The 21,607-nt window shown below is 51.8% G+C and overlaps 7 protein-coding genes across 7 annotated transcripts; 4 read left to right on the top strand and 3 right to left on the bottom strand.

Annotated features, from left to right (window-relative positions):
• Positions 1–60: 60 nt before the first annotated feature.
• BP01DRAFT_381224 (PE repeat family protein) lies at positions 61–4,528 on the bottom strand (the record flags this gene model as incomplete). Its single annotated transcript, XM_025577289.1, has 3 exons — positions 61–3,791; positions 3,844–4,161; positions 4,261–4,528. The coding sequence occupies 3 exons, from the start codon at positions 4,526–4,528 to the stop codon at positions 61–63; spliced, it is 4,317 nt and encodes a 1,438-aa protein (XP_025432776.1).
• A 264-nt stretch (positions 4,529–4,792) lies between these two features.
• BP01DRAFT_236965 (uncharacterized protein) lies at positions 4,793–5,474 on the top strand. The gene has a single exon (XM_025571245.1). It carries the CDS (start codon positions 4,977–4,979, stop codon positions 5,319–5,321), a length of 345 nt encoding a protein of 114 aa, XP_025432775.1. The 5' UTR covers positions 4,793–4,976; the 3' UTR covers positions 5,322–5,474.
• Positions 5,475–8,282: 2,808 nt separating this feature from the next.
• On the bottom strand, positions 8,283–10,901 carry BP01DRAFT_315755 (MFS transporter). Its single transcript, XM_025572569.1, has 3 exons — positions 10,044–10,901; positions 8,977–9,983; positions 8,283–8,890 (listed from the first exon to the last, which is right to left on the bottom strand). The coding sequence occupies exons 1-3, from the start codon at positions 10,426–10,428 to the stop codon at positions 8,594–8,596; spliced, it is 1,689 nt and encodes a 562-aa protein (XP_025432774.1). The 5' UTR covers positions 10,429–10,901; the 3' UTR covers positions 8,283–8,593.
• A 1,265-nt stretch (positions 10,902–12,166) lies between these two features.
• On the top strand, positions 12,167–13,076 carry BP01DRAFT_372681 (putative thiol methyltransferase; the record flags this gene model as incomplete). The annotated part of the gene is made up of 2 exons (XM_025576746.1): positions 12,167–12,637; positions 12,720–13,076. The coding sequence occupies 2 exons, from the start codon at positions 12,167–12,169 to the stop codon at positions 13,074–13,076; spliced, it is 828 nt and encodes a 275-aa protein (XP_025432773.1).
• BP01DRAFT_236916 (deubiquitinase OTU2) lies at positions 13,008–14,447 on the bottom strand. The gene is made up of 2 exons (XM_025571244.1): positions 14,433–14,447; positions 13,008–14,347 (listed from the first exon to the last, which is right to left on the bottom strand). The coding sequence occupies exon 2, from the start codon at positions 14,200–14,202 to the stop codon at positions 13,198–13,200; it is 1,005 nt and encodes a 334-aa protein (XP_025432772.1). The 5' UTR covers positions 14,203–14,347; positions 14,433–14,447; the 3' UTR covers positions 13,008–13,197.
• A 302-nt stretch (positions 14,448–14,749) lies between these two features.
• BP01DRAFT_315746 (short chain dehydrogenase/reductase family) lies at positions 14,750–16,184 on the top strand. The gene is made up of 4 exons (XM_025572568.1): positions 14,750–14,919; positions 14,998–15,232; positions 15,334–15,637; positions 15,717–16,184. The coding sequence occupies exons 1-4, from the start codon at positions 14,890–14,892 to the stop codon at positions 15,934–15,936; spliced, it is 789 nt and encodes a 262-aa protein (XP_025432771.1). The 5' UTR covers positions 14,750–14,889; the 3' UTR covers positions 15,937–16,184.
• A 2,143-nt stretch (positions 16,185–18,327) lies between these two features.
• Positions 18,328–20,790, top strand: BP01DRAFT_381219 (alpha,alpha-trehalase; the record flags this gene model as incomplete). The annotated part of the gene is made up of 5 exons (XM_025577288.1): positions 18,328–18,456; positions 18,528–18,603; positions 18,671–18,792; positions 18,845–20,583; positions 20,658–20,790. 5 exons carry the CDS (start codon positions 18,328–18,330, stop codon positions 20,788–20,790), a joined length of 2,199 nt encoding a protein of 732 aa, XP_025432770.1.
• Between the last annotated feature and the right edge of the window lie 817 nt (positions 20,791–21,607).

The following is a 21,607-nucleotide window of genomic DNA, read 5'->3' as shown; positions in this document are numbered from 1 at the left end:
TGTGTTGATGAATTGCGGAACTCTGAGGCAGCAGAGGCGAGGAGGGAGGGATGAAGCATATCAATGGGCAGCAACTGCAGCCTTGAAGAAGCCTTTCATCTTGGAGGCTCCGCTCGGAGGCGGGGTGGGATCACGACGATGGCGGTGGTGACGATGACGGGACTCGGTGCTATCGCGCTGCTCGCCGCCACTACGGCGATGACGATGTTCAACGGGCTCTTCTCTGGCTTGCACTGCCGCTGCCGCCGCCGCCTCGGCCTCGGCCTGTTCGGCCAGCTTACGGGCGCGGCGGGCTTCACGGCGGGCGCGATCATCTTCGTCGTCGCGGCGAGATTCGGTGGACCGCTCGCTCGTGCTCTTGCCTTCCTGCGAGGAACGATGGCTGTGCGAATGGGTGGTCGAAGGGCGTCGCGAGCGGTCGTAGACGTTGGCTGTCGCTTTGGCGGCGTTGACCGTCAGAGGCGGTCGGTTGTCCGAGTGGCCCTCAGCCATATACTTGAGGAAGAAGCGAGGCTTCGCTGTGGTGGATTCCGGGATGACACGCGAAGAGGAGCTGCTCTTCCGCTCGCCCTCATAGCTTCCGGAGTGGGCGGAGCTGCGGTGTCGCGGTCGACTGGAGCTACCGTCTTGCTCGGTCATACGCCGTTCAGATCTTTCTAAGCGTTCGTGACGCTCGGCTCTCTCAGCCCTCTCTGCCTCGGCTCTCTCCATCTCGAACCTCTCTCTCTCAACCCTCTCCCTCTCAATCTTCTCCCTTTCGGCTCTTGCAGCCCTTTCAGCTCGCTCAGCACGTTCGGATCGTTCAGGCCGTTCGGTCCGTACGGTTCGTTCATGTCGTTCGGTCCGTTCTGATTTTTCGGCTCGCTCAGGACGTTCGCGTTCGGAGCGCCTGGCACGCTCGCGCTCATAGGTACGACGCTCTATCTCGGCCTTTTCAGCCTTTTCGGCCAGGAGTGCTTTCTGTTTTGCCTTCTCTTCATGCTGTCGTCTGGACTCTTTCATTGATTCTGCCCAGCGGCCTGTAAGGCCGCTACCGCGTCGACTATTTTGTCGCTGCACTGATCGATGTCCTTCGGAGGAGCTCTTGGAGCGGTCACGGTCACGATCTACTTCAGGGGATCTCTTCTTCTTTCTTCGTGAATTGTGGACTGCTGCTGCTGCCAGCCCTGCGCCTGCCGCAGCCGCGCCAGCTGCAGCCAGGGCATTATTGTCATGATCTGCAGAGTCGAGGTCATCCGGAGGATCCGAAGCTATAGCTTCTTCTGAAATTTCTCTTTCGGCGCTTGGTTCAACTGATATGAGCTCATCGGCAGCAGACTCCTCGACAGGGGTGGGTATCTCGGCTGGAGAACGCTCAACAAGCTCAGGCTCGGAGGGAGAGCGTTCGACTAGATCGGGTTCCACTGGAGCCCTTTCTTCAATGTGCGCAGAGTCCTCAACAGGCGCAGGCGCAGGTCTTTCCGTGGGCGCGGCCGCGTCGTCTGGTATAGGCTTATCAGCAGAAGCGGCTTCTTCGATCGCTGATTCTTCCACATGAGGAGGCTCGTGAGATGCATCTTCTGCAGGACTGACTTCTACAATGACAGGCTCCTCAACAGGTGCGGATTCCTCCCCCACCGCAGGCTCGTCAACGGGCTCCTCAGCAGGAATAACTTCCTCCACGGCGGGCTCTTCGCCAGAGGCAGGCACCTCGGCAGCGATCTCTTCAGGCGCAGCCTCCTCGACAACTTCCTCTACCTCGACTTCATCAACGATAGCTTCCTCAACCTCAACAGCAGCTTCCTCAATAACTTCCTCGGCGACGGCTTCTTCAACGACGATAGGTTCATCGACAGGTGCGCTATCTTTCGGTGCAGCCTCCTCGACAGCAGGTGGTTCCTCCGGGGCAACCTCCTCAGCGGCGGCGGCTTCTTCGACAGGAGTTTCTTCGGAAGGAAGTTCTTCAGCAGCAGGGGCCTCTACAGCAGGGGCTTCCTCCGCAGCAGGGGCTTCTTCCGCAGCAGGGGCTTCCTCCGCAGCAGGGGCTTCCTCCGCAGCAGGGGCTTCCTCCGCAGCAGGGGCTTCCTCCGCAGCAGGGGCGTCCTCCGCAGCAGGGGCGGCCTCCGTAGCAGGAGCTTGAGCAAGAATGAGTTCTTTACCAGCAGCTTCGTCAGCAAGGGCTTCATCCGCAGCAGGTGCTTCCTCCGTAGGAGCTTCAGCAAGAACGAGTTCTTTACCGGCAGCCTCATCAGCAGCAGCTTCCTCCGCAGCGGGCTCTCCAGCAAGAGCGAGCTCTTTGCTGGCAGTCTCCTCAGCGGCAGCCTCCTCTGCTGCGGCGGGCTCCTCAGCAGCCGTGGGTTCTTCAGCAGTAGCGGGCTCCCCAACAACAGCGGGCTCCTCAGCAGCAGCGGGCTCCTCAGCAGCTGTGGGTTTTTCAGCAGCAGCGGGCTCCTCAACAGCAGCAGGCTCCTCAGCAGCTGTGGTTTCTTCAGCAGCAGCGGGCTCCTCAACAGCAGCAGGCTCCACAGCAGCTGTGGTTTCTTCAGCAGCAGCGGGCTCCTCAACAGCAGCAGGCTCCACAGCAGCTGCGGTTTCTTCAGCAGCAGCGGGCTCCTTAACAGCAGGCTCTTCAGCAGGGGCAGGCTCTTCAGCAGGGGCAGGCTCTTCAGCAGGGGCAGGCTCTTCAGCAGGGGCAGAAACTTCTGCTGCTGGCTCTTCTGCTATAGCCTTATCTTCCACGGGTGCAGCATCTTCACCAGTCACTTCTTCGACTGTAGCGAGTTTCTCGACAGCAGGCTCCTCTTTAGCTTCATCTTGAGGAGTCTCCGCAGCTGAAGCTTCAGCCGCGGCTTCCGCTTCGGTAGGTGCTTCCGCAGCCGGCGTGTCGACTGCTGACGCTGCGACTGCTGTTTCTGCACTTGGTGTTTCATCGACTGCCGGTTCCGTAGCTTCGGGGGCTGCTTCAGGTGTGGCTGGTGCTTCGTCGTGAGTGGCGTTTGCCGCTTCTGCAGCAGGCCCATCGGCTGGAGTCTCTATGGCAGGGTCCTTGGGGCTTTCTTCGCCTGCGCTCGTTCCCTCAGCATTGTTCCCTGGAGCAGTTTCTTTGGGCGCATCATCAGGACCCGGGGTCCCTAAATCCGCCTCTGCCGCAGCTTCTTCGACTGGTGCAGGCGGCTCGGTCCCTTCCGGAACGGGATCGCTTGTTTCGGTGGCGACCGCCTCAGTTGGAGCAGGCTCTTCCGCCTTTGTCGCTTCTTCCTCAGATTGGGCAGCCGCCGCATCTGCTGTTCCCTCCTCTTTAGTCTCTGCTGGCGATTCTTCCATTGCCTTATCAGCAGCCTCCGGCGCTTCTTCCTTGGCGGGCTCGGCTCCGTGCTCCTCCGGAGTCCCTACTGCATCAGCTTCAGGGGCTGCGGTGTCAGCGTTCTCAACCGCAGGCGCTGCTCCGTCCCCCTCAGCCGCAGCAGGGGCAGCCTCAGGCTGAGTCTCCCCAACCTCCTTCAGTCCATCCTCCGATTCAGCTTCCGTAGCAGCTGTGGTGTCAGTATTCACCTCACTGCTATCGTTCGTACCTGCATCGTCGCTACCGGGACTATCAGCAATCGAATTGGATGGGGCCTCTTCTGTCGATGAGCCGTCTATATAGGGGTCAGTCGTCGCATCGAAGTCAACAATCTCAATGTTCAGATCAACGAGGTGTTCTGTACCGGCTGGTGGTGTGTATTCTTCCGCTGTGGTAGCTTCAGCTGCTTGCTTTTCGGCCTCGACTTTGCCTTCTTCGGCAGAGGGATCGCAGTCAGGGAAGTCTTCCTCTAAGTGTAAGGTTAGCTGACTTAGCAGATTGACTTCACAATTCGGACGTACCAGAAGTTGGGGAAGGCTCAACGGACCCTTCTGCGGGTGCTGGTGGACTGTCGGCTGCATCTGAGGCTGCGGATTCGGCGGCAGTTTCTGCGGGGGCTTCGGCGGCGGGCTCTGGCTCTATATCTTTGGGTACATCTTCTGCCGGACTGGCGTCTTCACCTGCTGGTGTGCTATCGGCTTCATCCGTTGCAGAGACATCTGGCGCCGGAGCAGGTGCTTCACTTTCCTCTTTGGATGCCGCGTCGGTATCGTTGGCAGCAGCAGCAGGTTCAGCAGGTTCAGCGGGCTCGGATGGTGGTGTGCTTGTTTCAGACGTCTCTACATAGGGCATAAGTAAGAAGAGGAAAGATGATATGAACACGGGAAAAGACACAAAGGGGAAGATAGCACAAAGAGGCACCGATCCGGAATACATACCTCCAGACTCCGGGGTTGCTGAGCTATCAGTAGTGGAGCTAACAGATTCTTCTTCCTGGGGACTGTCGGACGGTTGGCCTTCGACGGGGCTACTATTGTTGTTTTCCTGATCCTTGGGGGGCGTCAGACCATCATTGGACGAGGTAGCAGCAACAGAATAATAATGAAATTGCATGGTTTGACGGTCGAAGGTCTGGTAGTGACGCTCGGGTGTCTGATGGTACTCAAACTTGGGAAGCTCAGCATACTGGATCGATGGTTGCTCCATTCTCAATCACTTCGGCCACCGACTCCGGGGCGGGTTCTGTTAGGGGAGCTTGCTCGTTGGAATTGGGTTTGTCGTTCACTGATAGTCGGTTTTTGTTGTTATTATTCTTGTTATTCTTCTTGTTGTTGGTCTTCTTTTTTGCCATTGCATCGGATCAGTGGCGAGTGTTACTGAGCTATGTTAGACTTCAGATGACCCTGGTGAGGGAGAAGGGAGGAGGGATATAAGTTAATTGAAGGACTATGACATACACCCGTCGGGTTCTAGATAGGGCGAAAATGACAAGGGGAAGGAGACGAATGAACGAAGCACCAAAAATAGGGGCAATGCAAGAAGCACCGGCTGTGAAACGAAAGGGAAAATATGCAAAATGTCAGGTCAAACCAAACCCTGTTGAATTAGGTTAGGGTAGCCTGGAAGGACGAGGGAGGCAGCGACAAAGGCCCGAATGTACCGGTACACCAACGAGAGGAGAGCTCCATTCGCATTCAATGCGAGGCAACGTATCGTAGCGAATCCACTTCCGGGTGGTATAGGACTCGGGCTTGGGACTGGGGACGTCATGGACGAACTGCCCAACGGCATCCCTTCTGATTGGGCCACGTCTCACGGGCCCAATGGCCCTGGGCGGACGGACATCGACAGAGGGTCTTCTTCCGGAAGCATCACTGGGGCAAGGAGGGGAGAAGTCGGAGGGCTGCCGTCTGCAAAACCTCGCAGTAGTGGTGGCGGGGGGGGGGGAAGTGGGCTGCGCCGTGCAGTCCGGATAGGATGCAGGCTGGTGCTTCGTTGAGAGAGTCCTTAGCGTGGTGGGGGTAGTGCCACCACACCATCGGGAGACCCTCTGATTGTTGTTGCTTCCGGGGATGGTTTGCTCTTTGCCCTTTGCCTTTTCATTTTCCTTGTTTCCTCTCCTTTGCCGTTTGTTCTTTTACCCTGCTTGTTTGATGATCGCTCAGGAAGATCATTAGCAGTGCTGCAAGCTGATGCATTGGGATAGGAGTTTCTCCGTGCGGAGAAGGCAGAAAACAAAGCACAGGTTCCAACCGGCTGCAGGGTAAACACGGATTGATGCCAGGTTAAGTGATATGACCAGCCAATTAAGAAGGCATTAAGCCATTGCAGGCAAGCAATCGATAGCCAAAGAATAGCAAGAGATCTAGATGACTTGGGTTACTCGGAAAACAGTGAGCTGCGACCATTACCAATGTCGAAGTAGAGGCTGGCATTAGCATTAGCGCTTGTGGAAGCAGTCGTAACATTCCTGCCCAACAATCGCGCGGACAGGGCCGTAGATGAGACGCATTTCTTAGACGACCGGGCGCCATGATAATTTGAGGCGAAGTGGTTATGGATGCGCGCGATATTGGCCGGGGCCCATCGACTGAGAGACGAGACTCCGTATACTTGGCCATCTGAAGAGGGCGATCGATCACCTACAGACACATCACCACCGTCATCTGAGATCATCATCGAGATTTCAGCTGTGGGAGATCTTTTGGGAGACAATAACTGAAGGCCACATTGCTCTGCGCTCTGGTACCTGATAGCAACTCAGCCAACACCTCAGGGGGGGAAGAACTGAGTAGATGGAGGAGAGAGAGTGTCTGGATGCGAATGAATCTCCACCGGGGAGCGACGGCCAAGTCAGCAGCCCGTGCAGATCACTGGACTGCCCAACCAGGAATAGCGCCACGGGACTGGCTTAGGCTCAATTTCCTCTATAGAGTAACGTTATGTATCAGTACAACAAGTAGTTAGTGAGACCCTACACCCTACACACTACACCCTACAGTCATTCAACACGGACCAGGGGTTCGACGTTGCCAGACTTTGTTCTTCGGCTGACAATTAGTCTCCGACCGACCTCTGCAGCTCTGGCATTCATGGGCACCGCGAGGGGAAAAAAAGGAGGAAGAAAAAGGAATTAGAAGGAAGAAATCAATTTCAGAAATCCTCACCAGACTCGGGGGGTCTCGCACCCACAGCGAAGTGAGGCGCGCCGGTCTGCTGTTTTGGCAGCCCGTGACTGGCCGCCATCGCATCCACCACCACCACTAACTGACTAGGATTGATTTATCTACGTCCTACGATCAAAATCGGAGAGAGACAGTAAGTGAAACCGCTGACTACCTCCCAAGCTATTCTCAACTAAAGTCCTACCATCGAAACGAAACCGATGTTTTGCTCCACCCTGTAATTTGATCGCTGCAGACCACGCTGCTGCCCACGCAAACCCCATTGTCACTATACAATATCAAACTGACAGCTCTTCACAAAAGGTCCCTGCTTAGGGTGCTCGGACATAGCAGTCATCATGCCTACATACACATGATAATGATGATGATGATGATGATGGGATGAAATTGCCCATTTCCCCTCATGACACGTCCTCCACGTCAACAACTATCTAATGGCTGTGTGCACTGTACATACATCGTCTCTCCGATGGTCGGGCCTACCGATGGGCGACGATGGACACAATTTCACAGTGTGAGAAAGTGACAACACTCTACAGACTACCTATCTAGATCTTTCTATGCATCTGATCGAAAGGTGGGGATCTCATCTCTACACTGTACTCATTGCCCGCAAGCTGAATTTCGAAATTCCGTCACCGTGGGTTTCTCTGCTCTTTTTCTGTCTACTGCAGTTGCGCGCGGAAACAAGCAGCCCAAAGCTGAGCCCTTGCTGCTAACAGTTCACCTCTTGGACACTTCTAGATCTCAAAAAGTATCAAGATATCTGCAGGAAGAGGTGTCAAACAGAGGCAGCAGAGAGGGGGAGAGGGGAAAAGAATAGACGAAGCACCAATTGCACCCAAGAGCAAGTCGTACCATGAGAAGTAGCCCTGCAAACAGAGAATCTCACTCTCTGTAAATCATCCCACACCATTCAAGCCCCAAGCGGTCATCCCACGCAGCAGCAGACAAAAGACTAGCAGCAAAAAGAGAGGAAGAGAAAGAGAAGGTCAGATGCCACGGGCCGAAGACTCCGTCTGGATCTTGCCAGACTTCTAACTACTCCGTGCTCAATTACTAACTGAGGATATACATTAGTATCCCATAATCAGTCGGCTCTTTGCGTGGCATCAATCCGAAAAGTGGCGTGCGAATTAATTGTCACGGGATCTTGATGTGATCCTTGCTGATAATCATGTGCAAGGCTAGAATTATTCTACAGAGTAAGGGTTTCGCACTTATGCATGTTTCCGCTTGGGACCCGACAGATGAAGGAAGTCAGTCGGTCAGTTAAGTCTTATGCTTCATAAATCCATTTTCTTCTCTATTTCTCTTATTGTTCTTTTTCCTTCTTTCTTCTTCTTTTTTTTTTTTGGCCCAACATCTCTATGCATGGTAAGTATTCGGGATCAATATTGCCAAGGCCACTTTGTCTCCATGTGATGCTGTGTACCTAAGCTCCGACAAATATCCGCCTTTGCGCTCACGAACGACCAACGACAGCAGCAACGGGGTTTTGGAGTGGAGGTCTAGGAATGAACAGGCTGACTTCTCTACCTGTCACCCATGCAACAGGTGCTAAGTAAGGCCTGTCTGGGTTGCTAATTCCCAAAAGGCTATGAAAAACAGTCATATGAAACATACAAATGATCATCAGTCATCATCAGCACAAAAACCAGGCTTAGCTGCCTGCTGTGACGCCGATGAGACTGCTTTCTTGACAAGCAAGATAATCTTAATCCAACAGATAATTCAATTCCCTTTGTTTGATACCCATTCTATCATCATTAGCTCTAAAAATAACATAACGTGCGTCAGGTATCATCAAGCTGTGCAAGTTTCCTGGAATATGCTGATGTGATCGCCACTTTCGTAGCAATGAGGCTCCGAGCTAGACACAGCTTCAGGCAGGGACACAGCCTAGAGCCAGGTGCATCTGCGTAGGAAAATCCATCAGGGGAATACCCATACCAGCGCCAGGCAAATGATTCCAGAATGTGGTAGACTTGTGTCGACGGAAGCCCAAGATTGTGACTCTGATACCCAAAGCATCGCCACCCTCCTTAATCAAGCTCCAAGAATCAAAACCTTGTTGTATAAGGAATCATTTCCTCAGCGCATCCATGGATTTCCTCCACCGCGGCCCATAGATCCTCATCACGAAGAGCACAGAGCTACTTGCAAATGCAACCAGTCCAAGGATGGTGAAAAGCCATCCATTGCCGATGGCATCAATGATTGGGGCAGTGACCACAGAGCCCACACACGAAAAGATGTTGCGCATGAAATTGTTAAGTGCAACTCCTGCAGATGACTTCTTTGGCATAAATTCGGTCAACATCGTCGTTGCCATTCCGAAAATGAGCATGGACCCGACACCAAAGAAGAAGTTCGCGATCATCTGTCCTGCACAGTCAGTAAGACGCCCAAGGAAGTTGTATGTCGGAAGGGACAGTGAGAGTCTTGGTATCAAGCCCTTGAACGTACCGGCGCTAGCCAGAATACCCCCCGATCCGCACACCAGCCATACCAGATCAACCCAGCAGGATAAAGAAAAGCTCCGAGCCAGGCGTTCTCACGCATGCGGTCTTCAGGGTGGTATATCAGCTTGCCATTTTCGTCATACCGGTGGGCCTTCTTCGCTTCCCGCTGCATGATGCTGTCCATCCAACGGCCCCCAAAGGTACTGGCAACGACATAGCCCAGCGAGTTTGGGATATAGAGCAAGCCGACAATGATTGTGCTGAAGTTATACGGGCTACCACCGAATGTGTGCTCAACGCTGACATTGAGTACATACAGTGAGCCGAACGTGATGCTGGCATAGTAAACAGTGAGCAGAACAGGAGGATATCGCAGGTAAAGGATAATTTTCAGAGGATCCAAGAGTACTATCTTGGAATACTTCAGCCATCTTGTGGTGAAATGAACGACTTGCCGGGATGAGACACGACTCAACTGGCGATTCATCGGTTCCGCTTGTTCGTCTATAACTTGTTGCACCTGGCTCGAGGCAGCCAGGGTTTCAGGAAGTGCAAGAAAGATAAGGACAACAGTAATGCCTCCCCATACTGCCAAAAACCACAAGGTACTCCTCCATCCCCATCTTTCAGCCAAAGCACCACCGACAATAGGGGCTAGCAATGGTCCACACAGCGGTCCCAGGTAGAAAATGTTCATAGCACGCCCTCTTTCTCTCGGCTCCCAGAGATCAGCAATAGTCCCTGCACCAACTGCTTGAACCGAGGCAGAGGCACCACCACTTAGGAGTCGCAGAACAATGAGCATAGCGATTGAGCTAGAGATGGCACACAGGGAGTTGAAGATAACGAAGAAACAGAATGACACGAGATAAATTGTCCGCCGTCCAAGCCTCTCGCTGAAAGAAGACCACCACAGTGGAAAGATAGACATGCTAAGCATATACAATGAGATCGACAAGTTCGTGACAGTAGTCGAGGTCCCTAGTTCCTTCGAAACCTGAGACAAAGATGCTATGCTCATTGCAAGCACGGGTTAGCATGTCATGATTTCAGGGACATAGCCAGACTCACGGAAGAAGATTGAACTTCCCATGGGAGCTGCAGCTCCTGCCACTGCAACGATGAACGTAATGAACCACTTTGTTTTTCGAGGGTAGACCTTAGGGTCTTGCACCTCTGCCAGCAGTGTGAACTGTCCAAAGAGCCCCCTTCGCTCCAGTCGAGGTACCACAACTGGGTCGTCTTGCTGCTCATCGGAGGTGTGAGATGAAGCACAGTCTTCCTCATCTTTACTTTCCATCCTCGGAGACTCGTTCATTATCTGAAAGAGGGCCTTCTCGTCGATGTGTGCATCGATAATACTGTCCTTTGACGGTACGACATGGCGATGAGTCTCGCTGGTAGCTGCAGGAGTTTCGACGACATCGTCTTTGCGAATGCTCTTTCCTGATGCCATTATCCATAGAGATTTTTAGAAGAAAAACAGATTATGTATTGACACTCGAGAAATGACTTGTTGATGAAACAAGTAGCAATGGACGGCTTGGCGAGAACAAAAGCCCTCTATACTCTTCCATTCGACTTTCGTCTCAAGTTCAAGGAGCGGTGGGGTGGTGAATATTTCCTATATCCAGAATGAGAAACAAGAAAGGTGAAAGAAGCGAGCAAGCAGAACGACCACGCATGCGACCTTCAGTGATGTATAGCGCGTCTAAAAGTTGAGTTGAAATAATGCCTAGCTAGTATATTGATGCTCGCTGGCCATTGTCGAATCGCGCGGAAGCTGATCTTTTTAACTATGCAGAACAGACGAAAGAGGGCGAGAAAAGAAAGAAAAGAAGATTTGTGTAGAAGCAGTCTTGGGAACCGACTGAAAAATGTTGTGCTCTTCATCTCTCTAGCATGGGTCCCTGAACAGGCAGGCGAACACTTCTTCTCCCCTTCCAACTTCCCCCCTCCCACCCCCCACTTTCCTTCCTTTCCCCTCTCTTCTTGCGGGTCCATCGTTATCAATTTGCCGATTGTGTGCTTCAAGACCGGCATGAGTCAGACAAAGAAAAAGCATGAACCATTTCATTCATCTCATCTAAAAGTCTACAGTAAGTTAGCAGCACACCATGACCAGTAGGGATCTACAAATCAGGTCCTAATTCGGTTCCTGACCAGCCAGTGCCGATGCCGTTCCACCCGAGAGCTCCAGTCAGAAGGCTTGATGAGCGGGCATTGCCGCCCTCCATCCAAGAAGTTACCGAGGTCAATGCTCACTACGAGAGTGGGGGAGCTGGGGGCTTATCCGAGCGTTTCGGTAAAGGGTTCCCCAGTTGCTCGTCTGGAGAGTATTCGACAATGCTGGTCTATGTTGAGCTTCAGAGCAAGAGGAAGACAAAGAGTAGAACGAGTTGAAGGGGACAGCAGTCAGTCTCTGATTGAACCTCATCTCGATTACCAAGCTATGTTGCATGGCGACAGCATCGACACTCGGTTCGGAACCGGGCATTTGTTGCCGCCAAGAAAGATATACCATTGCGCAGATATGGATAAGTAGATGGATGATAGCTCGAATTCCCTCTTCCAGCACTAGGCACAGCTTACTAGAGACAAACCTGGTAGGAGTCATCAATCCTACGGGACGAGCAACCTGTCGTGTGCGTCTCAGCAACCATGGCCCATTGGCCAACGGTTGGAGCCTGGACTCAACCCCACATGCTTGCATCAATTAAGCTTAAGGTTGTCAGTGAATCTATGCATTCGAGCAGTCGGATTTTTTTTAGTCATGTGCAGTAATTCTTGACCAGACCCGGAGAGCCAAGGAGAACTTGGAACATGAGTTAGTTTTGATGGAGATAGATTGAGAATCTTACGTGGTCTGGAAGACTAACCACATCATTTAAGTGCTTATCTTTCTATCAAAAATTACCGTGTTCGAATGCTATCCACGTTAAAGAGGGGAAGCTTGAACAACTCTTTGTGGATACTTGGGCCCGGCACCGCCGGTTAAGGTTGCCCCACGTACACTGGCAGGTTGAACCAGTTCCTAATCAGACCGCCAGCCTGAGTACTCCCTTTAGTGTATGGCACACATCCTCGAAAACACTCAGTGACCTCTCATCTGACAGAACTTAACTGACACTTTCGAATCTCGATCATAATCCCTGTTCATCACAAGCAAGATGTCGGGCTCAGATAGGGCTACCATGCAACGAAAAGTCATGGACACACTGGCCAGATATCAAGGGGACGACTATGTTGACGGCTGGGCTGAACTGTGGCAGAAGAATGAGAATCTTCCCTGGGACAAAGGCTTTCCTAATCCCGCATTGGAAGATACCCTCACGCAGCAAAGCGCGACTCTCGGAGGTCCAATCACCACGAATGCACAGGGAGAGGCTTACAGAAAGAAAGCACTGGTCCCTGGCTGTGGCAGGGGTGTGGACGTGCTTCTCCTTGCCAGCTTTGGCTATGATGCCTACGGCTTGGAGTATAGTGACGTTGCAGTCAAGATGTGTAAGGACGAGGCAGCTCGGAACGGTAACAAGTATTCTGTCAGGTATGCTGAGATTGGACGAGGGAAGATTACTTTCGTGCAAGGTGACTTCTTCAAAGACGACTGGCTGAAGAGACTGCAACTGCCGCTTAACGGCTTTGATTTGATCTACGATTATACGGTAAGCCAACTTGACTTACTTGATCACGCTTATCAAGTGCTTGTCCATCATTGCCACCTATTTGGCTTACGTGTATATGCAGTTCTTTTGTGCACTGAATCCAACAATGCGACCAGATTGGGCTCTACGCCACACTCAACTCCTGGCACCGTCACCACGAGGCAATCTGATCTGCCTTGAGTTTCCAAGGCACAAGGCAACAGCGGAGCAAGGACCCCCTTGGGGTGTCTCATCGGAGGCCTACATGGAGCATTTGAGTCACCCAGGTGAACAAATCCGATATGACGCTCAAGGTCGATGCAAAATGGACCCTTTGCGCGAGCCAAGCGAGCACGGTCTCGAGCGCGTTGCGTACTGGCAGCCTGCTCGGACACATGAAAGTGGTAAAGACAGTGACGGGGTGATTCAAGATCGAGTCTCTATTTGGCGCCGTCGGTAGAACGCTCGCGGTCCGGTATTCGTTATTCAAGACGGGGATACACATCATCAGGATTTAGTCAAACCCTTGATGGATCCACTGGTCTGATTTTCTCAATTGACACTCGCTTCTGGCTTTCTTTCTATGACTGCTTCGAAAGTGCATTGTAGTGCTCCCCAAGCCCATATGTATGTCTGTAGTATGCCAACCAGATGACCCGTCTACTCTTCTCATGGTCATCGAGTCCGTCAGTCTCGCCTGGCTCTATCTTTTCGATTCTTCCATCGCCTTGTATCACGTTGATTTCAACGCCGTACGCCCTCGCAAGCGCCTGTAGTTCAAGTTGTCCACCCCATTCGGCTGTCAGCTTGATCTTCCGGGCATATTGATCGAGCGGCTCCTCCATGAACGCTTCAAAGTCATCCTTGTGTTCGACAATGAAGTCTGCCGCGACTGCACGGACTGCCCGATACCCATCGTGCTTTGGGAAAGTCACCGTATCCACCCGCGACTGAGTAGGAGCTTGGAGAACCATCCTCTTAGGATCCGGCTTGAGGCCTAGACCCATCTCGTCCAATTGACTCGCAATAGCAGAATACAGACAGTGTCCATCCGGGTTGATCTCGATCTCCTTCAGCTGCAAACGTTTGAACACGGCATCCATGACCTCCTTCTCGTTGCCCCGATGATCCGTCTGATTTGCGGCCTCCTCTGCTGCGATTGCTGACTGGGCCGCCTGCTCCGCGGCACGGCGCGCAAGACGCGCCTTCTGCCGATTCGGCTTCTTAGGACGAGGCCCGGACGGCTCCGGGGTGGCGGTAGTCGTGCTGCTGCCACTGCTCGGGGGCGATGGAGTCACTGTCATGGTGGTCGAGGAGTTATCTAGGAAGTCATTGACTTCGTCTTTGCTCGTCGACTCATCATCGGACTTTTCATTGCTGATGCTCAGATCTTCGATCCCATTCACGGACTCGCCGTTCAGTTCCGCAATCTGTGCCTGTTGTCGATCGGTGAGTTCCCTCTGCAGTCGATCGCATTCATCGTTGATGCCTTTGCGGGTCTTCTTGGTGGCAGACTTCTTTTTCTGTGTGATTTTTGCTTGCAGATCTTTTTGTTCCTTGCGGTGTTTGGCTAACAGCTCGTCCATGGCTGCAGAATCAGTTGGTTTATGTTGGTTATTGCGGTACACGAGGGGATCTAGGGATCAGAAAATCTTCTGAATTCCGAAATATGGCTCTAAACGCTTCGTAAAATGATATGCAAGAGGCCGTGGGCAAATGAGGGTATCGTTCCTAAAGATGGGCTTGGAAATGCTTTGATGGCGACTGGAAACAAGAGCAGGGTGGGATTGCCCCGCCACTTGCAGACTGCGCTCACTTTTCGCGGTCTCCGTCGCTCCGATCCAGTGTTTGGCGCCTTAGGCAGCCACCAGTCGACCGGCTTGTGTATGTAATGCCAGGCTCCGGGCATTGTTGCAGTCGCAAAAACTGACCGTATAGGAAATTGCTCTGAATCTTCCAAATTAAAAGATGGAGAGATCTAGCTTCATTATATGTGTCAAGGGTCTGAGGGCAGTGAGAGAATCTTTGACACGCGTCGTGGTTTCTTCTCATCCCATCATGCCTCGGCATCTTCTACCAAGGCGCGCTCAGTAATCGCTCGGCCGTCGGTTAGTTTACCCCAACTTCCTCTCTCCGCATTGTATAAGGAGCTTCGTCTGGCACCGATCCACGAGCTTAAAGCTTTGAATGTGAAGAGCCTGCTCACGAGAATCCTGAATAGACCCCTTGCTTTGATTTAGCTCCAGTCAAACTCACCTGAAAGCGAGCCCACTATGGATGTGCAGAAACTCTTCGATGTGAAGGTTAGTTGCATGTCACGGAGGAGCCCGCACACAACCCCCCTTTCCTAGTCGAAGATCAAATGCTAAGCAAGCTATCAGGGGAAAGTCGTGCTGATCACCGGCGGTGCCAAAGGTATCGGCCGCATGATCTCCGAGGGATATGTCACGAATGGCGCCACCGTCTACATTTCTTCGCGAGATGCCAAGGCCTGCGAGAAGGCCGCCAGCGAGCTCAATGCGCTCGGCAAGGGTCAAGCCTATGCCATTCCCGCCAACTTCTACCAGGAGGAAGATATCAAGAAATTGGCTGAAGAGCTTACGAAGCGAGAGAGCAGTGAGTATTGACTTCCTTTCTCCCTTCGTGTTCCCAAGCGGGGACAATTGACAACTACCGGGTGGCAAGGACTAGCTGGCTCACCTCACTTATCCCACTAGAGCTCCATATCCTGGTCAACAACTCCGGATCGAACTGGGGTGCTCCTTATGATGAGTACCCGTCTTCCGCCTGGACGCGGGTTCTTACCCTCAATCTTCACAGAGTCTTCGACCTCACCAAGCTCCTCACGCCGCTCTTGGAGAAGGCTGCTGCGCCTGGCGATCCGGCTCGGGTCATCAACATCGGCAGTATCGATGGGCTGAGGGTTCCGGCGCTGGAGACCTTTGCATACAGTGCTAGTAAAGCCGGTCTACACCATCTGAGCCGGGTCTTGGCTAGTCATCTTGGAAGGAGGAATATCACGTATGTTGTGGCCTCTTCGTTGTGCGATTGGCTGATACAGATAATAAGCTAAACTTGACCGTCTGTCTTCTCTCTACAGATCGAACACTCTGGCCTGTGGCCCCTTCCAGAGTAAGATGATGGCCGCCACCTTGGAGGCGCATCGGGAGACCATTGAAGGGAATATTCCGTTAGGTCGTATCGGAACCCCTGAAGATGTGGCAGGAGCTTGCCTGTTCTTGGGTAGCCGGGCGGGCGCATATGTCAATGGAGCTACTATCACTGTTGATGGTGGTAGTGCTGTTGCGTCTAAGCTGTAAATACTGCGGAGTGCTACCAAAGATTTAAAGCATGCGGAGCCACAATGCGCAGCCGATTCGGGAAATATTCCAAATGAAGGGTCATAAGTGCTAGATACAACTCACGAACAAGGTTTTTTTGTCTTTTTTTCTTTTTCTTTTTTTTTCTCTCTTCTCCCAGATCCCGAACTGGTGGAAAATGTCGGTTTCAATAGCTTATATCTTGATGCGCCACTCTGTTGGGCTAGTACTTCCCAGCATCACCTGATCAATTTGTTGATATGTCATTAGACTCTCTCCACTCCGAGAAATGAGTACTCGTCACATTGATTATCTTGACGGTCCATACTATATTGTGTCTGCATGTCATTTAGTAGGGCAAAAGCATGTTACTCATCGGCAACATATCATATCATATCATGACCATGTTGATCATTGTGTCCGTCAAAGATCGGAATGTTTACGTTGAACTCGCATACGAACAATGTTTCGAGAATTAATCTAGGAACTCTAGGCGACTGCGTTCCGGAGCGGACATTTTCAATCTCATCATCTCCATCCTCCGAAGAGCAGAGACGAGGTTCCGCGACAGCTCCATGCAAGTTTGAATATTTTTTGTTCCCTCGGAGAAACACCAGATTTTATATCACAAGCTCTCAGAAGCCGAACTCTCCTGGGAGATCCTCGGGCAAGAGACAGGTTGCTGGCGCCTGCCTAGTATTTAATAGTATGAGCGCCGAGCACGATAGTCCAGACACTAACGACCCGGAGATCTGCCACAGATTTCAGTACCTCCATCATCATTTTGGGTTGAAACCACAGTCAGAACAGCTCAACCTCGACAGGTGGTACAGTGCATCTATCCTTGGCAGATTGTGACTCTTCAAGTCGGCATTGCGAATGGTTTTTGGGCGTTGTCGAGACCCCGATCACTTCTCCTCATCTCATGCCCGGACTGGAGTTCCTGCCATGGCAATTCACTCAAATCTGTGCAATTGTTGCTGCACTGCGTATCGAAATTGGATTTCCATTAGGTACTCATCGAGGACTGCCAGCCACCTGCTCAACAACAATGTTTGAGCTACCCAACGACTTTCTAGCGGCTGCAGTCAAGGGACAGCACGACTTCCCCTCACTGTGAGACAGACTGGGGTGATGATTATTCGACCGTGCTACCAAACCATGGATTGTCTTAGCATCTCGATCATGTCGATCTTACTTCCCCGTGATTATTTGCTTGAGGAAACCCTAAATCCATTGCTAAGTCGGATCTGGTACGACCGCAGCAATGTGCATGGACCAAATCGATAAACAAATCCGTCATGCAGGTGAAAAGGACAAGCAAAAGCATCATACCCAAACAGCGGAATTGACCATCAATCTTGATTCTATTGCTTCTCTTGGGCTTCCTTGCTTCTTTGTGGCTCAATCATGTGCTCTTTTGTGCTCTTTCCTTGTACAGTTTGGGTAGGTGAAACGCGTCCACCTCATTCTTACTGTGCCTCGATTATCAGACACACAGAACACATTGTGGTGATGATCCACACCCCTCGCGCCCCCCCGCTGCCGATAGTTCCCTTATCGCACCGCGATCCAACGCCACGTCAAAGACGCAGAAAGGAAGCATGAGCAGGCACTATTCAGTATAGTAACAATCTCAGGGATCTTGAGGCTTCGGGCGATTTCGCACTGATCGGTACATACTAGCTGGCTTATCATTAATTAGAACCGAAGTCCGCGGGCGAAATACCAACAAGAAATCGCTAATGAGTGGAGCAGGCGACATCATCGGTTCGTGGCGTCATAGTCTCCAAGGGAACCTCATTCTCGCCTTTTCACGCACCACCCGTCCGCTTCTCTCTTTGGGACATTTCATTGAACCCTGGTGTTAAAAAAGATAGGAATTCAGACCAGCCTAAGAAAGCCTTTACATTTACTTCCCCCCTTTTCAGTTTTATTTTTTACAACAATCCGTTTGAGCTTTGTTGTTCGAGTGCACACCGCTCCTTTTTTCCACCACGCGATAAGCCTCAATTACTCTGACTGAAAGAAAGAGCCCACCCCCGAGTGTGACGTACCCCGAAATCCGCGGACACGAAACTTCGAACTCGTGGCCAAAAAAAAAATATTATTACTCTTCTCCCGGCAGCATCCTCTTTGTTTCAAAGTACATCTACCTCTCTTCCTACTTCCCCCTTCCACTTATAGGAATCATTCCCCGTGCTCGTGATCCCAGCAGCGCCACGAACGAGCCTAGCGTCTTGAATTATTGGCATCTTTGTGCTACACCCTTTAGCCGGCAGACCAACAACAACCCCTGCTCCGATCCTCTTTTGCCCTAGTCATCTTTTTCTTTCTCCCGGCTTGTCACTGAGCAGCCTTTTCTCCCCTCCATCTTACATCCCTTCTTTGATGATGAGCTCGTCAAGTACCCAACACCGTCGAAACCAGTCGCTTGATCCATTTTCAGATCCCGATGTCTATTATGGAGGCGAAGATGGCACCGCGCGCATCCGGGATCGCAAGCGAGCATTCTCATCGGTACGTACAACGAACTGAGTCAGATATGCCCGGGATAAGCGTGGCTAACTATTTCCCGATGTCTCTCACAGACTCTGAAGTCCTTCAATCGAGAGGACATTCAAGAATTTCTGGGAGGCGGTTTTCCTGCCAGAAGAGCCAGTCACGGTACGTGCGGAGAGGAAACTCAAGGGCTGCTCCAAGGTACTTTTGACTGACCGCATACGGGTCACAGATGAGACTCCTGCAAACCCACGCAAATTCCTTATTGATGTTGACAAAACACTGCACGATCTCCTGGAGCGGGAGGACACGGATCGCAACATGCAGATTACGATCGAAGACGTTGGCCCAAAGGTATGGTAGAGATCAAGCTGATCCTCTGGAAATAACGACTAACCTGACTCAGGTATTCTCTGTAGGAACGGCTGCATCGTCGGGATACAACAGATTCGACTTGCGAGGCACATACATGCTATCCAACCTACTTCAGGAACTCACAATTGCACAGGACTACGGTCGCAAGACCATTGTTCTGGATGAGGCTCGTCTGAGCGAGAACCCAGTCTCTCGTCTCTCTCGTCTGATCAAGAACTCGTTCTGGACGGCCCTGACCCGGCGGATCGATGGTTCAAACATCGCAGAAGCTGGCAAAGACCCCAAAGATTGGACTGATGACCCCAGGCCTCGGATCTACATCCCCGTGGGGGCTCCCGAGCAGTATGAATATTACAAGAAGATTGCAGAAGATTACCCCGAGCTACGCTTGGACGTTGTGATGTTGGAGGCCGACATTACACCGGATTATGTGAAGGATCTAAACAGCAAACCTGGAATGTTGGCCCTGGCGATGGACAAGAAGGTCGACGAGGCCACCGGAAAGACGGAGTACACTGGTGTTCCCTTCGTCGTGCCTGGAGGCAGATTTAATGAGTTGTACGGCTGGGATAGTTATATGATCTCGCTCGGTCTACTGGTCAGCAACAGGGTTGATCTAGCCAAGGCTATGGTGATCAACTTTTGTTTCTGTATTAAGCATTACGCGAAGATTCTGAATGCTAACCGATCCTACTATCTCATGCGCTCTCAGCCACCGTTCCTGACCGATATGGCTCTGCGTGTGTACGAGCGGATCAAGAACGAACCCGATGCCATGGATTTCCTGCGGAGCGCCACTCTGGCCGCCATCAAGGAATACTACAGCGTGTGGACGGCGGAGCCGCGGTTTGACCCGGTGTCTGGTCTCTCCAGGTATCGTCCCCAAGGTAGTGGTGTGCCGCCCGAGACCGAGCCGACTCATTTCTATCACATTCTCACCCCCTACGCCGAGAAGCATGGAATGTCTTTCGACGAATTCGTGCAGGCCTACAACGAACGGAAGGTATTGGAGCCGGAGCTTGACGAGTATTTCCTGCACGATCGAGCCGTCCGAGAGTCCGGACACGATACCAGCTACCGTCTGGAAAAAGTCTGTGCCAATTTGGCAACAGTCGATCTCAACTCGTTGTTGTACAAGTATGAGGTGGACATTGCGCGGATTATCCGCACCTATTTCAAGGACAAGTTGGAAATCCCACCTGAGTTCCGGACGGAGGCCACCAAAGACATGGCCTTCGAGTCTTCGTCCGTGTGGGACCGTCGCGCACGACGCAGAAAGATGCGCATGGATACCTATCTCTGGGACGAGGAGAAAGGCATGTACTTTGACTATGACACGGTCAAGCAAGAGCGGACGAACTACGAAAGTGCTACCACCTATTGGGCGATGTGGGCTGGCCTTGCTACACCACAGCAAGCATCTCAAATGGTCAAAGCCCTTCATCGATTCGAAGCATATGGTGGTCTGGTATCTGGGACTGAAGAGTCGCGGGGTGTCATCGGATTGGATCGTCCGAACCGGCAGTGGGACTACCCCTATGGCTGGGCGCCACAGCAGATGCTTGCTTGGACGGGCCTAATCCGGTATGGGTACCAAGATGAGGCGGAACGACTGACCTACAAGTGGCTGTACATGATCACCAAGGCGTTTGTGGATTTCAACGGAGTGGTGGTCGAGAAATACGATGTCACTCGGCCCATTGACCCACATCGAGTGGATGCCGAATACGGCAATCAGGGCGTGGATTTCAAGGGGGCTCCCCGTGAAGGGTAAGATTTCCCGCGTCGTAGTCGCATGGAACGCAGCTATTGGCGTACCGGTCACTAACTCATTTTCTGCCTAGATTCGGTTGGGTTAATGCCAGTTACGTCTACGGACTGGAGATTCTCAACGCCCATCAACGACGTGCTTTGGGAGCCATTACCCCTTATGAGACGTACAACAAGGCGATCACCGTGCAAGACGAAGTGCTGTAACTGCACTTGTGAATGACATGGAATGAATGACTATACGTTTTGCCTCGATACGAGAGTACGAGATCTCTTTTTAGGTGGGTCGAACATTGGAATACATGTTTCTCGTTCTGCAGTCTCGACTCATGTGGAAGAATTTTAGAAGGACCTTGAAAAGCGGCGGGGATAGAGTATAACTGATTTGAGTCATTTTGACATATTCTTAGTTGGAAGTCGAGATGGGATTCTGCAGTCGTGTAAGTCAGTTTCAAGTTGTTGGAGGACCTTGAGGTTGGCTCTTGTTTTGGTTATTTAGAAGTATCTTGGAGTTACTAGCCAGTCGTGTTGATTGCAGTGATGAGTGATGAGTCGAATTTGAGCCAGCGGTTTTCATCTTTCCCTATCGCTATTGTTTTCATTTATTTTGTTGATCAGTGGGCTGTAAGCGATAAAGGGGGAGTGGGCTGCTGTGGAGTTGAATGTGGCAGTGATGGCTGTCGAAAGTCAGCGCCACTAACAGTACGGAGTAGGCTGATATTTAAAGTTCTGACCTGCGTGTCTTTCTCTCTCTCTCTCTCTCTCTTTCGTGACTTTGTCTCCATTGCCCATCTTTTTATAACTTCTCAAACAGATCCATTGTGTTTCGTCGGAGGGGGGTCCATGCAGGAACCGTGTCCATGCTACACCATCCACCAATAGGCAATCGTAGTCTGGTGCAGAAAAGAATTACAGGAAGGGAGGGAGGGGGGGAAGGGGGCGGGAGAAAAGGAATTAGTGTGAAGACTAGCCGGAATATTAGTCTCCAGCTGTTTCTTGTCTGTGTAAAATGTGTATCACACAG

This window comes from Aspergillus saccharolyticus, assembly GCF_003184585.1.
Source record: "Aspergillus saccharolyticus JOP 1030-1 unplaced genomic scaffold BP01scaffold_9, whole genome shotgun sequence".
Taxonomy (NCBI): domain Eukaryota; kingdom Fungi; phylum Ascomycota; class Eurotiomycetes; order Eurotiales; family Aspergillaceae; genus Aspergillus; species Aspergillus saccharolyticus.
This window is presented reverse-complemented; position numbering and strand designations above follow the sequence as displayed.

Coding starts and splice junctions, on each gene's coding strand:
- BP01DRAFT_236965 (XM_025571245.1), top strand. CDS start 4,977: ATGTACCGGTACACCAACGAGAGGAGAGCTCCATTCGCATTCAATGCG.
- BP01DRAFT_315755 (XM_025572569.1), bottom strand. CDS start 10,428: ATGGCATCAGGAAAGAGCATTCGCAAAGACGATGTCGTCGAAACTCCT. Junction 9,984..10,043: donor GGGAAGTTCAATCTTCTTCC/GTGAGTCTGGCT, acceptor CAATGAGCATAG/CATCTTTGTCTCAGGTTTCG. Junction 8,891..8,976: donor GGGTATTCTGGCTAGCGCCG/GTACGTTCAAGG, acceptor TGTGCAGGACAG/ATGATCGCGAACTTCTTCTT.
- BP01DRAFT_236916 (XM_025571244.1), bottom strand. CDS start 14,202: ATGGACGAGCTGTTAGCCAAACACCGCAAGGAACAAAAAGATCTGCAA.
- BP01DRAFT_315746 (XM_025572568.1), top strand. CDS start 14,890: ATGGATGTGCAGAAACTCTTCGATGTGAAG. Junction 14,920..14,997: donor AGAAACTCTTCGATGTGAAG/GTTAGTTGCATG, acceptor GCAAGCTATCAG/GGGAAAGTCGTGCTGATCAC. Junction 15,638..15,716: donor CTTGGAAGGAGGAATATCAC/GTATGTTGTGGC, acceptor TTCTCTCTACAG/ATCGAACACTCTGGCCTGTG.